The 17,510-nt window shown below is 39.5% G+C and overlaps 1 protein-coding gene across 1 annotated transcript in view; it reads right to left on the minus strand.

The window, feature by feature from the left end:
• Positions 1 to 17,510, minus strand: part of dennd1b (DENN/MADD domain containing 1B) — a 131,833-nt gene that overhangs the window by 95,813 nt on the left and 18,510 nt on the right. The window contains 1 exon segment of the mRNA XM_036585923.1: positions 1,200 to 1,243. Coding sequence (XP_036441816.1) covers positions 1,200 to 1,243 — 44 coding nt within the window.

Here is a 17,510-nt window from a genome sequence, read left to right on the forward strand (position 1 = left end):
GAGAAATTGACGCTTTGTGTCATGCCTAACAACACTCTTTACCCGTGATAAAATCACAGTAACGTACAGCCTCTAGTGACTTACTGCTTTGTGTGACGTTATCCACTATGCTATACACTTGAGCAGCTTGTTCATGAGCCAATCTTTGAAAAGAACAGCCTGATTGCAATTATCGGCTGCAATTCCAAAATCAGACACATAATATTCATCAGTGCAAATTACATAATATTATACACAGAGCAAAGCCATAGTGGATATAATAAACATAAACCAACATTAGGATCTCTTGCTTTTGTCACCATGATGGTTTTGCTTTATGAAGTGCGTCTAGGCTGTGAGTACGAAGAAATAAAATGTGGACAGACAGGCAGGATGTGTGTGTGTGTGTGTGTGTGGGGTGGTGGTGGTCACGGTTGTTCATTCATACTCTGAAGTAAGTCCTTATCTATTCACACAACACAAATGAGTGGGCAATTCTAGCCAATTAGAATCAAGATCTGCAAAAAACAAAAACATGATGAGAAGTAACAGGCTTGATAAATGATCTGATTCTCTCAAACATAATCTGTAGGTCCCTTACTTCGATATAGAGGATAGAACATAATACACTTGTAATACCCATTTGCAATGGCCTGCATGGGATTTATCTATTAAGATACATTTTATCAGTTTACATGTTTTATTAGGATAAGACGAGACAAAAGGATCCCCCACTGTTTTCAACACGCTCTTTCAAGAGGGATTTAAGAGTGGTGTAACGTGACACGAGCAAAGCATTGAAAAATAAAAGGCTTAACGTCTTTGGTAGGGACATCGCTGCTGTGGCGGGCGGATGAGAAAGAAGCCCAGCTATGCTGAAGGTTGCGAGTGTGTGAAGCTCCATCCATGCTCATTCCTGTCACGGCCACATGATAATTACCCGTACGTCAGTTGAAGACCTGCTCACTGCTTTTCATTATCGGCAGTAGCTCACTGTGAGGTGGTGGGGGGGTAGGAAAAAGTGGGGAAGAGGGAGGGAGGGAGAAAGAGAGAGAGTGAGAGAGAGACAGAGACAGACAGAGAGAAGGGGAGCAAGACATACAGAAAAGGAGGGGTCGCGGATGAGGTGAGGAGGTTCATTTGAACAGAAATGAGCGAAGGAGGAGGAGGAGGGGGGAGAGGGAAGGGGGGGAAAAAAAAAAAGTTCCTCTGTTTCCAACCTGGTCTCCGAAGTCCTGGGGGAACTTCCACAGCACTGTCGGATCTGTAAGCAATTGACAGACAGCATTAATCAGTGGCTGCACAACGCCACGCACCATTCAGAAGACATACATATTAATGAAGGGGGTGGGGGCAAGGGTGGCTTCTCCTATGTGCCGACACACTGCAGCACAGAGCAGAAGTATGAGGAATTCTGCATATGCTAATAGCAGGCGTGCAGAGGCCCACAGACATACAAATCATACATGCAATGAAAATTTCATATTGCACCAATCTTGAAAAATGTGATGATGTATTATTGGTAGAATTACTGCAGCTTGAATTGTTGTTATTATTTCTGTACACCATTTGAAAACGCTTACTGTCGTTTACATTGTGTGAACATTTCATGAGGAACTGACCAATAGAAGTGGCCCCAAAATACATTTACATCCATGAAAGTCACAGAATTGTTTTTGTTTTTTGTCCTTTTCCTGTAAAGTTGCCTTTGCATAGATAAGAGGTTAGGTAATGACAGCTAGAACATAATACTAATACTGGGATTATACATTAAACATCATGCTCTGAGGTCAGCCCTTACTTAAACCATATGGACAGGTCAAATGTCACAGAATCTCACAGAGCTGACTGACTTAGTCAAGACAAATCTTTAACCCCAGATGAACAATGCTGTGCCTACTTATCATCTAGAGACAATACTGACCTCCATCAATAGTTTTTATTTAAACACTGACCAAAGCCCACCCATTACTATGAGCAGGATTTATTCATAATTCTTCAAGATTTTATTCCACACAGGTCAAAACTGACCCAATCAACAAATTCTGTTATTAATGAGTCCCTTAAGACCAACTGCAGCAATAGGCATATCCTACCCATTACTTTGAGGAAGATTATTATAATTTCTTCACAATGTGTTGGTCTATGGATATCAAAACTCATCCAATCAATTAATCAAACGATCATATTATTAGCGAGGCCCTTAAGCTCAATAACAACTGAGACATCTAAGTTTACAGGCTAAACAGAGGAACCAACAGCCTCAGTACAAGCTGGGGATGAATATACAGTCTATACACCGCACACATGAAAACCACATATGGATGCTCACAGACAGGAGTTTGGAAGACTCCAAAAGCACCTCCCTCTCCATTGACTCAATGGATGTGTTCGAAATAGCTTAATACATACAGCTCAAGTACTGACTGTGCCCAAAAGTAACATGTAGTAGCTTATGGAGTGTGACCAACATGAATTTCTCCAGTACACCAAAGAAACACAGTACTGCTCTGGCCAGATATTTCCGTTTGCAGCCAGAGCTACCATCATGATATATTGCATCCTCTGATGCAATGTGGTCACTTGAGAAGGACACTGACAAGGAACATAATTGTCTGGTGGTCAAGTGATACTGCAGCATGGTACATGATTGTAACTGCTGCATACTGGATACTAGGGGTGCGGGAAAAAATTGATTCTTAGATGCATCGCGATGCGGACGTGAACGATTCTGAATCTGAATTTACCGCTTTGCTCCCCTTTCCCTCAGGAAACTTTTATTCAAAACTAGAGCAGCTTATTGTAAAATGTGTTAGACTGTTTTATGAGGCTGAAGTCGCTTCTTATTCTCCAGCTTCTTGTTCGAATTTTCCCGTTCCACCTTAAATTCTGACTGAGGCGCCGAATGTAAATGCGACACCATTTAAGGTGGAACGGGAGAATTCGAAAGAGAAGCGAGTTCATCTTCGTAACCGTTTAGTGTTTCACAGTCTCTTGTTGGAGATTTAACGTACCAGGAAACCAACTGTGCTGCTTATAAATGCGAATAACGCATCGCTGATATGTGACCTGCAGTCTGCACGCTGGTTCTCAGTCGTTGCGAAACAGGGTTTTCGTGCTATGTATGTCTCGAAGATACTGTACTGACACAGCGATCCCCCCGTCTCTACAACGAGACCAAAACCCAAGTTATAAAATCACTAAAGAAAACGGGTAGAATAGATGTAACATGCTGCGTGGACATGCACTGCCACTGGATCTGTTGTCACCGTAACTGCGCATTTTATCGCAGATGAGTAGCAGCAGCGTCTCATGTGCTCTAAACAAGAGCACTGAATGAGAGCCTTCTAGTTTACTTGCCACATCACTTCCATTTGATTTATTAAAAAAGATATTGGAAGTAAATTTATTATGGATCATTACAAATACTTTGCTTTAAAAGTACCAAGTCACTTTAAATAGCAATAACACTGAGTCACTTAGTCACTTTAAAATGTATATTGTCTCTATATTCTGTGTATATTTAATATATGTCAGTTAGTTTTTCTTGTATTTTTATTTTTACTTATTTACTTTCTGTAGAGTGATTAGCTGAGCCTCACCACAAGCATTTCAATGCTTAAATGTCCTGACATGTTGTGCAAATGACAAATAAATTTGAAACTTGAACTCACACAGTGAGTTAATAGAAATGCTGTATAGAAAAAAAAGATGCATCGAGATGCATCGATAATCGTTTTATAATCGCATCGCAGCCCTCTGAATCGTAATCGAATTGAATTGTGAGGTGCCTAGAGATTCCCACCCCTACTGGATACTATACTGTACACTACTATAAAGCTGCCTTTTCACCACGACAGTCCGCCTGCCGCCTGTCCCAGCCTGCGGCTGATCTCACATCCCTCACAATTCCCTTCACTCACAAACAAGGCCCCAAAATACTTCAACTCCTCCACCTGGGGCAGGTCCTCTCCCCTTACCTGGAGGGGGCATACCATCCTTTTCCAGGAGAGGAAAAATTTTAACATTATTGTGAAAAATCATGACACAATACGCTTTTTTTGAGCATACTGTGGATATTGTCAGCCCTTAAAAACACTAACCAGTTGCAAAGTTTATTAAAAAGTATAATTGGTGCTGTTTAATTGGACTTGGTACAGTGCAGTGTGTGAAAAATCAATGTATTCATAATTAGTCAGTTATAGCATGTATAAACACACTAAATCTCACCAATGCAACTTTTCAATGCAAAGTACATTCAGTCACTGCTTGGTTTAGCATGGTATAGAATAGAACTCCTTAGCAGTGTGGCAGCAGTTACTTCATATGCACACTGATGTCTGGCCCAACATATCAGTACTACGTTACACACTCCATACAAGGAACACTTCTTAATATATATGTGCATTAATACAGAATTCAGTTGATGTGCGCGCTGCTAAGTGTGCTTAATATATTAAGTATTTTACAATGGCCTGCAATGCAGCTTTGCCAATTGGATTTCAGAATCGGGATGATTAGTTTTATAATTGGTATTTTGATAGGACCATTCTTTGATTTTAGGCTTGTTTTTTTAACAATTGATCACCTAATAATGACTGTGTTATCAGTCAAAATAACCTTGCATCCCTGAGATATCAATATTTCAAAGATCAAAATTGTGATGATCAACAAACTAAATAAATGTGCAGCCCTGATGGCATCAGACTTCTACCCCAAAAATCTGGCAGGCTTTGACCGCTTGCCAACAATGACAAACAAATGATTACTTCTAAGTGAACCTTAAATCTCACCAATAACAATATGTGGTACAGATCTCTCTCAGGAGTACAAGTTCTCTCTGGGATTAAACATCTCTCTTCCCACTCTTTCAGATGAATTAGTGCTCAAAACTAACAATCTTCTTCCGTCTTTCTTCCTGTTCTTTTGTCTTATTCAGACATTCCATTATCAGCAAGACTTTTTTCACAATGTCAAACAAACATGACTCCAATACAGACTGTGGGGGGAGGGATGGGGTAGTTGGCAGACAGAGGTGTGTTACATAATCCCATTGCAAGATTTCACGGACCTTGTCTTATAAGATTTTTTTTTTCTTTCTCAAAACTGAATTTGCTTCTCCCCAGGGACTGCGAGTCCAACTCCTTCATCTGATCTGGCAGAGCTGGGTCAATTTTATGCTGATTTTATGGGTGACAGGATGAACACCAGTGCCAAGGAGAGGGGGAAAAAAAAGAAAGAAAGAGGTGAAATAGGAGCTGGGAAAAAGAAGGGAGGGAAAGAGTGGGTAGAAAAGGGGTGCGTAAAAAAGATGGAGAGACTGAAGGAGAGGCAGAAAAAGAAATAAACACATAAAAACAGAACAGTAAGAGTAGACAAAAAAGGCAAAGGTGGGGAGGAAAAAAAATGGACAAGGGAGGGGCTGCCCCTCCAAGAGGGTCCCGTATTGTAAAGTACTCAAACATACCTCAAGACATGCTTATTCATATGAACCTGCAAATCTCAACCCCCGAGGGAATTCAGCTTTTTTTCGCCATGGGGGATTCACATGAAAAGCCCAGAATTCAGATGAGCTCCTTTCATAAAGGGCCTCTCTCTACTGTCCCACCTTGAACAAAATGTGTCTGTTAGTCTGGGTTAAAAGTGCCATATTTGCTCAAACACTGGAAGAGTCTGAATATTCAAAGTAATCATCTTAACTGCGCAACAAGAAATTTGTGGCTGATTGTAACATTACAGTAACACTTGTGGAGGTTTGTCTCTTTCTAATGTAGAAAAGAAGACATTCTAATACATCTCTGACTAAAAAGAAGAGCTTATCGGTATTGGAAAAAACGGTGACATTTCAGGTTTTTACAATATATGTTAAGAAAAAAGAAAAAGAAAACTTCATCAGGTAAAATATTCCAAAATGAAGCTCTAGCAAAGGACAGAGTGTAGTTAAATAGGACCCTAAATAAGTACTTAAAAAGGTCTCACTTTATTTAGATAGTCTCCTATTGATTCTACAGAATTGTTAAACTATCTGTTGAAACTCAGTTGATTCTAAACAGTGGTGGGGGTAGGGTCAGGATTAAGACCAGGGTTGGGGCTGGGACCGGGACCAGGGTGAGGGTTGGGTTTAGGTTTTGGGTTGAGGTTAAGGTTAGGGTTAGGATTAGAGCAGGTTTAAAGAAAATTATGGTCAATTTAGTAGATATTTTGCTGAATGTAACTCGAAAGTAAATTAAGTATCTATACAGCATCTAAAGTGGACCATCCATATAAAGTGTTACCCTTAAAAGTTCTGTTTAATGTGATATAATTAAAGCAACACTAGGGCTGGGTGATTTGTACAGTCCTGTACAAATGTCAGAGATCACTCTTCATTGATTTCCAGTCAAAGTGGCCAGTAATGACAAGTTATTCATTTTTCAGGGGATATTTCTGAGATTTCAAAAACTGGGCTGAAAAAAATGCTTAAAGGATTTAGAGAATATCGGACCCCAAACAACTGTTCAAGACGTGATAGACCACCAAAACTGTCACCATCAGAAAAACACAAAGCTTTCATCTTTAGATAGAGGAGAAAATCAAGCTGCTTCAGATCTGAAAATATCCACAGGTGTTTCTGTCCATCCTTCCACTGTGAGAAGACAACTCAACGCTATGAGTCTGAAAGGATGTGTAGCAGTCAAGAAGCCACTACTGACAAAAGGAAATAGACAAAATAGTAGAAAATTTGCAAATCACACTGCAAATAAACAGCTGGCGTTCTCAGAATAGCGGAGCCCAGAGTCTAGACCTTAACATCATTGAATGTGTTTGGGATTACTTGGATCACGGAAAGCAGAAAATGCTTTCTAAGGCTGAACTGAGTCTCCTGAAAAGAATGTAAGCTGTAATAAAGATAAAGAGTGAACAAAATTAAATACTGAAAAAAGATATATTTAGATGCTGAGGCTTGTGTGTAATATTCCGTTACATATAGGTATACAGCTTGTTTTCTGGCTTACTTTGACTGGAAATTAAACATATTAAGTGCAGTCTCTGACTTTTGCATAGTACTGTACAAATTACTATGCATGTGTACATACTGTAATTGCAATATATTCATTCTTATTGGTAAATCTCTAAAAACATGATAAAAGACTGGCTTTCGTTATTTTTGACCAAAATCATTTGTGTGAGAACATTTGATATGCAGGTCATGTGAATGTCTTGATTCACCAAAATCTCCACAGAAACTGACCTGGATCACATTTAGATCAAGGTTGGTTAGAGTGTACATGGCATACAATAAAAACTGAACTATTATAGAGCTCAGTAGAATACTGTAGTCTATCAATACTGTTCTATCAACACTGCGTAGGCTATTATCATTGTGTGTATATATATATATATATATATATATATATATATATATATATATATATATATATACACACACACACACACACACACACACACACACATATATACATATATACATACACACATACACACACACGCTGTGCACTTTCATTTAAGGCCTAAATTTTCTATCCATGGCAGCCTTGAAGACTCTGAATCTGCCACAGAGAGGACAACTGATCTGTTAATCAGTGGAAAATAGCAGGCCAAAATCATTGTTCACTCTGATTTAGTCACCAACTGTCCTCCTGTTTTTTTTTTTGGGGGAAGGTGGGTGTGGGTGAAGGTGGGGGGGGGTGTTACACTAGGGAATGTGGTGAGATGAAGGCCCCTGTCTGAGGGTGAAAAGCTGTCAAAGAGACCCCGGCTCCTTGCCTCTGCGGGCTCCCGCTGCCATATTGTGAGCGTTCTTGCGGGGGCGAGGCGTACGGGCAGACAGACACAAAGGGGATTAATGGGTTAAGGCTGAAAGTTGAAGGTTAGGAGGGTAAACCTAACCCCTACTGCTGAGCCAGAGAGAAATGTCACCATGACAGACCTGAGGCTGCTTAATCCCCACTCCACCTCACCCCACCCCAACACACACATATACACGCATACAGACCCCGCCTCACCCCTCTCACTCCCTCCCTAACGGCCTTCCCTCTGCCCCCCTTGGGCCTGATGCTGAGAGCGCTCCTGTTCCCAGCAGGTCTGTGAACTGCCCCGAGCCAGCATACACACCAGCACACACACACACGAGCTGGACACAAGAACACATATTACACTAAACAGCAAAATTCATTTATAATCATAACACATCAATCAAACTCACACTTTCACATACAGAATCCAGGATACAAATATAAATCTATAGAACCTTTTCTTTACCATTTTACATTTTTCTTGTTCTTATTTTTTTAACATTTTTTTTTTAATTTAACTTTTGTGAGTCCTTGTCAGAACAATTTCCTTACAGTAGCAGGTGGTATGGTCATAAAATTTATATCACAGAATAATTAAAATTTGACTCTTTCAGTATTAACCATGGAATATGTGTGTGTATATAAGTACCCATGACATTTGTGTGAGAAGAAGCTTGCTGTGAGGATGAGGCCCCAAGAACGTGGCATCTTCTGATGCAGCTGACTGAGTCAGGTGGCGGAACAGGCCGTGCAAGAGGAAACAGGAGCGCAGCAAGCAGTGTGCTGTCCATGATAGGCTAAAGGCTAACCCCATGAGAAGACAAATTGGACTACCTCAGATTGCAACTGACTACACAGCAGGTGATGAGGTTTAAATTTTCACTTGAAACGTGACAAACATCGCTAGCTGGGTTTCCATTCAAATCTTTTGCAAATGATAAACGCATTTCCGAAATTTCGGCAGAAAAAAGTGAATTGAGTCTTATTTCCATCAACTAGTTATGCGAAGAAACTTTAGATGACTTAAGCTAACATGATTAGTGGCTGCATCAAAACGAGCAAGATGAAGAGATCCAACTCTGTTTTTGTTTAAGTAGAATCATCCTTACAGCCATTTGCCATCTTTTTATGACTGTTTGCAGCTTAGAGTTGTTGGGCAGGACAAGCAATGACCCACCTAATGAGGACCGAAATCTCTGTGCCACCCTGACGATGTCCACCTTGTAATCTGGGAACACAAACACACCAGACAGTCCTGGAAGCAATTCTTCAAACGATCCTTGGCATTTTAGATTGTTGAAAACAACCTTTGAAAACCTATGCGCCACGATCGAACCATCTGTAGGGCCAATTATTTCTCACTTACAGCTTAATATGTCATTGTTTTTTCGAAAAACCTTTTTCCACCACCCTTTTAGCAATACTGTAACTTTTCCATCTCATCCCAGCGTAAAAAATCTCTTTTTGCAAATTTGCAAAAAACTGGTGGATTGAAAACCCACTACTGACTCACTGAGCCATTCAACCAAACGAGATAAAGAGTAAATTTTGCATGTTGTGTTACCTGCACTTATTTATGGCACTTCAGTATAAAGGTTATGACAAACCTCATAACAGAAAATATTTAACACGGTATATCCGAAGAACTAGTTTACTGCCCACAACTAATTCCTTGCCCATGGCCTGTGTTGCCCTTGAATTGTCTGTTCCAAGCCTCAGAAAGACTAAATACAGTTATACATAACATGAACCATGAAAATGTCAAGCACAAGATAATGCACTTTTGCCACATTGCCCACTCCTACAAACATCCTAACTCAACACTGATGTTTAATTACCATTGTCTGAGTCATTAGAGCTTTATAGACTGTTAATCAGACAAAGACAGAGTGATCCATATGATAACCAAGGCTGCAATCATAGGCCTACTATTATCACAGCTCTTTTATCCAACTATAATAAACGTTATTTATAACACATTTCATATAATTGAAAACCAGCTCAAAGTGCTTTACAGTGCAGAGATAAAAAAGCTACAGAAAAAAAGAAGGTAGTCAAAAAGTAAAATGTGTAAATATAACAAAAATGAAAAAATGTTGCCAAAAAGTTCGCAGTGCTATTCACTGAAAACGCTGTTATCTAACAGACGAAAGAAGCCACTTGGGTAAAGTCTTAAAATGTGTTGTCTGTCAGTGACAGTGGAAAACAATCCGGCACACTCTCGACGTCAGTCCGGGGAAAAGTCATTTGACTGTGCCACGAATACCGACTAATGGGTGAGAATTGAATTGAAATCACCTCAGAGGAGTGAGCTATTTTCGATTGCTTCGCACCCAAAGTGCAGCAGGGCTGCAGCTGATGGCGGGGCTCAGGAGAACCCTCCATTGATCCCCCCTGGGCTTCATGCCCAGCTAACCTTCGACAGGACCGCCGCCGCGTGGCAACACGCTAGTGCCCTGAGCGCAGGCGGCGCGGGTCAGTCGCAAATCAATGTTTTGACGTCCCGGGGATGCCTGCCTTTAAAAGTCGATATGCGGCGCTTTGATCGAGCCTGGGCCGGGGGGGAGCAGGTTAATAGGTGAGTGGTGGAGAGAGCCCAGCATGCTCTCACAGCTGACACCACTTTTTACCACCTCTGTCTGTCTGTCGGCACTCTGGATGGGCCAAGGAGATATCGCAAGAATATACAGACACAACAAACAACATGGGTCAGACTTGAGGCCAGCCCAGCTGCTTGGCTGTCATCGTATGTTAATAGAACTGCCAGTAGCTTCATGTGTTTGATTTCGTCGTGGGTCGAGCTGTGCTAAATAAAAGGTCTACAACAGCAGTGATGATGCCAGTATGTCAACAGAATGGGCCATCATTATCTTGATGTTTGGTTCTAGTACCAATTTAAGGAACATATGATTTGGTACGTATATTGCTAGATTCTAGATAGTAAGGTTGGGATTGGATGCACTCAAAGACTGACAGGAAATGTTTTTGGCAGTTTACAAAACTGAAAGAAGAATAAAAGAGGAAATCCTGCCTTTAAGTTAATAAATTAGTACAGCTTAAAATGCGTCAACAAGATAAACAGAGGTTTGTTTGCTAGCAGCAGTAAGTTCCAAAGGAATGCTCGTATTTAAGCCTTAAATAAGCTACCTAAATTGACTACATTAGTATAAACATTCAAGAACTATGGCAAAGTCTGTGACTAATATAGGCAGCAACAGTATCAGCATAGCTAACTAAGACCACTAATACAGTTTAGATTAGAAACCTTTAAAGCTGTAAGAAGTTAGATATAAGTACATATAGTATACAGCGTATTATACTCACAACACTAAAGATACTATGTATTTCATTGTTTATTAAATACAAAGCCTGACCGAATGCATCTACATTAAATACTTCTGCAGAAAAGACAAAAGTAAAAACAATAAAAACAATTTGCTAGATGCAAATATGAAATTACACTCTTAATATATGCTGATTACTTGATCTGAAAGCAGAAACAAGGAAACAATATCTCTCGAGTTTCGGATTCACACATTTGGACGATGACTCTGAACACACCTAGGCATGGTTTGAACTAGGGAAGTGAAAGCAGATAACCTAGGCTAAACTTCAGTGTGAAAGTCCCGGCTTTGATGCTGCAAAGTGCACTTCAACAGTGAGATGCCAAAGCAGTAAGAAGACCACATCATTCAACACGTAAAGGTTCAGGTTTCCACTCCAAATACGTGGCTTCATAAATGACCTCAGTGAAGCTGTAATGGTGTAGAGTTACGATGCATCCTCCTCTGTTAATTATGACATTGTGTTTCATTGAACCTATAGTAAGCTAGCAGTAAGCTTACTAACACATTCCACTGTGCTGGAACAAAAAGAAAGACAAGAATAAGTATGAGTGATGTGCTACTGATGCTACTGAGTGCAGAACACCTGTCAAGCAATAACACGGACCTGTATGTACAAAAGGAGACTCTAGACTCTCTAGTCCCATATTTCACACACTGATCTGCAAAAAGCAGAGAGGAGTCATGAGCATCAAAAAGCTGATGTTTACACACTACTACTGGTTCATTGCTGGGTCACCCCAATTTTTTGCCCCAGTTTAGAGATGACATACTGGTATTGGTACAATATCATCAGAAAATGCTGGATGGGATTAATCTATCCTGAAAGAGCAATCACTCACATTATGTGATCTTAGCTGTGTACTTCTTCCTGTGGAGTACCAGCCTGCTTTTAGACGCTCATATTTAATGAAGCACATCTGTTAAAAATGCTCATCTTAAAGCACAGTAGTTAAAGAAAAATATCAGAACCGTATCGGCTGACACTCAAGGCTTCAGAATCAGTATTGGCATCAAAAAAAGAGGCACCGTTTCAACTCTAAACTGATTCGACACTTTAAAATACAAACACATCCTCTACGCAGAACACAATTCTGCACATTTCAATATACAATTATTGTTTATTTGCTAAATGTAACATATCTGAAAGACAAAAACCAAAATGTGGCCTATAAACAAATTGTTCTGTTTATTTTTCCCCAATATGTCAAACTTAAAAGCAATATTTAAGTCAGTCCCCTATAGAGGATGTCCACATGGAAAATCATCAAAACATGCCATTTGACTGTCCAAACGTTTGCATGCAATTGTAAATCATTATCGATTCTGATCTGATATCTGTATTTTCATGGATAATACAGCAGCACAGTGTTCAGTGAGTAAAACCAATCCAATCTATGTAAGACATTCTAGGCTGTCAAATAATGCTACAGTTAAATCACTTCATTTCAGTATGTACGTAATTCTGAACTGATTTTTGTTTTACAGGCATCTGTTTTAAGTACCATTTTACAGTGTGCCCTATAATGACTTATGATCCTATTTGATTGGCTGCTCTGATCTGATGAGCATGATCTCTATGCACTCACATTATACATGCAACTTACTAACTAACTAACTAACCGTGTTTTAACAAAAGGTGACTAATTTAACGACAGTCAAAACACCAGCAGTGCAGATACCACAATTTAATTTCCGTTTTATATTTTTGGATTGGACTTAATATAGTCGAAATGTTGGGATCGCCTCTCACCGCGCTCTTCTTTGGATCACAACATCTAGTTCATTTTATTTAAGTCGTGACTTGCTCATATACACTATAATTCAAAATCAATAAAACAGAAAATCAATAGATATGAACAAGGCCTACTTGTCGACAACCTAGGATGAAGAACGCCTGTCACGTAATGCCTGTCTCCACGTTCCCCTTTTCTCCCTCTCTCTGCGCCTCATTCTCGGCCAGAGGTTAAACTGCTGAACTCTCAACCTTCTTGGCAAAGTCTTTTTTTTTTTTCTTCCTCTTCTTTTTTCCCCCCACTCTTATCTATAAAAGATTTATTTCACAGTATGTAGTAGTCCGGATTAGCCCACTCCATGCCCCAGAACAAAGCCATTGTCTGTGTGTCCTAACAGGTCTGTGGAAAGAGGCAGCCAGTTAGAGGAAGCTGCAGCTACTTAACGCCCACAATAATGCCATTGTAAGTGGCACACTGGAAGGGTCTCGGGTTTTCTTTTGGGGCTCGTCTAGACTTTGAGCAAGAGAGTCAAGGAACTGGGAGAAAATCCCATCAAGCGGTCGAGTGAGAGTTAACTAAGGTAACCTGCTGTGAACCTGATGAAGATGTCAACTGAACATATGGCCAGAGAGAGAGAGAGAGAGAGAGAGAGAGAGAAAAAATTCTATTGTCGGAACAAGGAGCTTTTTCTCCCCCTCCAGAATGAGGGGTGTGCAAAAAGAGGAGGGGAGGATGGTGTTTGAGTGCCAAAAGCAGGGAATAACTGTGGTCATCAGTTTACTTCTGGATCAGTAGCTTTATTCCAGCGACGAGCAGCTCCGCCTCCAGAGCTCACAATTAAAGGGGTAAGCAGATTAGTGGGCATCTTTGAAGCTCGGGCAGAAAGAAAACACTCACAGTTGTTCAAAAATGTTTTTCTCTATCTCTTTTTTTGGCTCCCCTGATTGCTTGCTGCAAATGGCATTACATTTCATGCTACTTTAGCAAGCAAGGCCTTCAAGAAAGGACATACTACACTGCAATGACATGCTTCTTAAAGTTATCACACTGATCACTTGCTGCCTGTGAACTTTAGTGAAAGGAGAAACCCATGACTCTTACTGAATGACAGTCTGTGCTTTTGTGGCAAAAGGTTAGCGACTTTGTTTTTTTAGGGCTGTAAGACTGTACGGTTACTGAAGACTTCTAAATACTCATGGTAATATCAGCACTACACAATGGGAAATTTGTTTACCATGAATTTAACTATTTCAAAACAACCCTAATCTACAACCACAATTGACGGTTCTTCTCAAACACTGGCATTTCGATGTTTATGCATTTATGTACATTTTATTAGGGATGTGTATTCAGACAAATCTTGCTATTCGAGTATCCAGCAGAATTGGTGAACAAATATCGGAATAACTGATGAGAAAGAAAAAAAAAGTTAACCTGGAGGGAAATCAGTAGGTTTTCGTGTTGGATGAGTAACATAACAAAGGCTTCCTCAGATGAGTTAATCATCTTCTAAAGGTGTTTTTTTTTCACTTCAGAGGACAATATGCCAAGATATTACCTTCGCCAGAAAAATATATTCGAATTTTTGATCTGAAATACAAGTTAAAACACAAACTTAAATATTTCAAAAATATCATTTTGGTGCATGATGCTGAGTTTAACACAAAAGACTTTTGTGCAGGCCACAATTTATGTTTTATTTTTTTTTTCCATCCAATATGTTAAACTCAGCAAAAAAAAACAGTAATTGTGTATTAAAGTCCCAGGAGAAAAAAGAGTAAAATATTAAAAATGTCTGTATGATACTAAACTTGAGTGTTAAAAAGAAAAATCTAAGATATAAATATGATAAAGCATGGCTTAAAACTGCTGACCAGACCGATCTGAGAACTGTGTGGGTGTGGCTAATTAGCAGCTTGATTGACAGCTCTCCATCCAACACTCTTAGCCTGCTTCGCCACTCATATAGAACTAAAATCATTATCCAGCTTTTATGTGACACTAACTGGGCAAAGAAAATAAGGATGGACAGATGAGCAGATGGTCGAACAAACTGATGAAACTGTCTTGTGTGGGCGGGGCAAGAGACACTAGCCTTGTGATTGGTCAGGGGAAGGCTAACGGAAGCATTACCCAAGATGCGGACTGCCCAGTTTACACAGAGAGCAGAAAAATATGGTGAAATATATTGGTCATTTATTGGCCATTGGAACATACTCAAAGGATACACTTAGTACATGTTTACTGTTTGCCTGCAAGACCAAGATTAACCTTAATTGGAAAGAAAGCACAGATTTAAATTCCCTGGGTCTTTAAAATGTGCAGACGTGTGTTCTCAGTAGAGGATGTGTTAACTTAGCTCCACTTAGAAAATCAACAAAACGTCATTTGACCAGTGCTGTTCCAACCTTTGAATGTGACTCTATTGAGCGATGAAAGCTCTTCTCAGGCACGTCCTTAATAATGCGAACTAAGCAACACGTTAAGGCACTCTCATTTTAACATAACACACTCACTCACAAATTAGAGCAAAAACTATATTAAAACATAAAATCCTCATTGCACAGAATTGTTGATCTGTATGTCGTCTCAGTCTTCCTGTGATAAAACATAACAAATAAAAGTGATTCCTGTATTCAAACACTGGCACCCCGAACAGTTAACCTAGTACTCGAGCACCTGTGCAGATCCCTGGTTTTTATATTCCAGAATTTGTGATATTTCTGGCACAGAAACATTAAGCTTAAAATCTTTCACTCTGAAAAGATTTAGTTAATGGCTAAAAACTCATATTCAAGTGCTATACTTTCACATCTCAGCTCCTGTTATGGATTCTTCTGATCTTTCAATGCCAGAACTCTGGGCTTACCATTTTATTTGCCTGTAGGGACAGTAAAGGGCTAGATTTTGGAGAGAATTAATTTGTGTAGTCTGAATCCTAGCAATGCCAGAATGCCATAGCAACGCATAGCCAGGACTACATGACTGTACAATTGGCTACGCTCTCATGGGACTCAGTTCCCTCCTCGTCTTTACCAGGTAACAAAACCGAGGACGTCTCTTAGGCTGTATACACAGAACTGAACAGTTCTCTGCTCTAAGTATGATCAGCTTTCCTGTGATGCTGTATGAGCAGCAGCACCACGAAAGACACTATGATTGGCTACCTGCACCAAAGAGGATCTATATGCTACCCCTAACACTTAGCAACACAGGAGACCTGCAGTCAGTCAGGCAGAACTGGTTGGGATTAACACAGAGTCAAAGGAGCAGTGACAGAAAATGTGATATGCGTACCTGAGGTTTTGAGTGTAGTAAGGTAGGCAATAAATAGATATATTTTCCTCATTTTTGTGACCTGTTGTTTCCTCATTTCTAGAGGAACTAACCGACTCATAGGGGAACTAACAGAGCTTGTGTTCCTTTTACCTGGAGTTCTATTTTGCAAGCTGGTGACTATTAAGTTTCATCCATGATAGGTTAACAACAATGACTCTTCTCCATTTAGTATCTTCAGTACCTTCAGAATATTTATATTTTTAAAGCAACGTCACATTGCAAAGCTTGTTAAGATAAGGATATTGTTATAGGCTGAATGTACTGCTCACTATACTGAAACTGATACATTAAACCTACTCATTTCTTCTAAGATTTTATATGTAATTCTGATAATGATAAAACAGTAGTTTTCTTTGGGAATTATTTTGCCTTACAACACCCTGCATGTACCCCTCCATCATTAATGATTTATGAAAAAATTAATTAATAAATTATTAACGGAAAAAGGTTTTGGGACAACATTTTCTCAAAACTAAAGACAAAACGCCACAGGCACCAGGCAGCTTATTAATAATCACAACTTTCTGTGACGTAGCTTTCAGAGGCTAGTAAACACTTCAGACGTCTGGTTCCCATCATCACTACTGTGAACACTTCTGACTCTGGCTTGATGTGAAATGCTCCATTGTGTAGAAACATACAATCTGAACGGCTTTATTTCTTGACGACTTAATAGAATTTTAAATGTACTGTTCCACTGAAAACAAGCAGTTGTTGGTTAAGCGCATATATTGTGTAATACATACACAGAGAAGTTCATAGTGTCCTCCCAGCTATAAAAATCCATAAGTTCAGAAGGTACCTTGTGTTAAAGGTAGGTGATGCAGCAAAAAATACATCAGATTTTCACGCTACATGATATGGATTATGCAGCTTGATAAGTTGGAATAGAGAAAAAAAAAGAACCAGTAGTTAAAAACACTATCAAAAAACTTTGAACACAATTATTTTTATTCAATATTTCACATTGTGCATGGCATTAAATTCAATTAATGAAGCCTGATGATGCTCTATTTTTTTATAAAAACATGCAGGTCTTTGAGTACAACACACACAGGAGAGCACACTGTCACTTGATCTATCACAGTCTATCATCATACACCACCTTGCATAATACAATAAATACAATTTAGTGAGAAAAGCCAACCTACAGAATGAAGAAAAGGCTCTCTCTTGTTCAGTGCTATGATAATCGGCTAAATGTTTGGCCCATTCCATGCAAGAAAGGCCTGGCTATTCAATCTGGCTTTATGAATAGCTTTATCAGTAATTTACAAGTAACCATCTTTTATATATCCAAATCAGAATAATTTCCA

This window comes from Colossoma macropomum, unplaced genomic scaffold (genome assembly GCF_904425465.1).
Source record: "Colossoma macropomum unplaced genomic scaffold, Colossoma_macropomum, whole genome shotgun sequence".
NCBI lineage: Eukaryota > Metazoa > Chordata > Actinopteri > Characiformes > Serrasalmidae > Colossoma > Colossoma macropomum.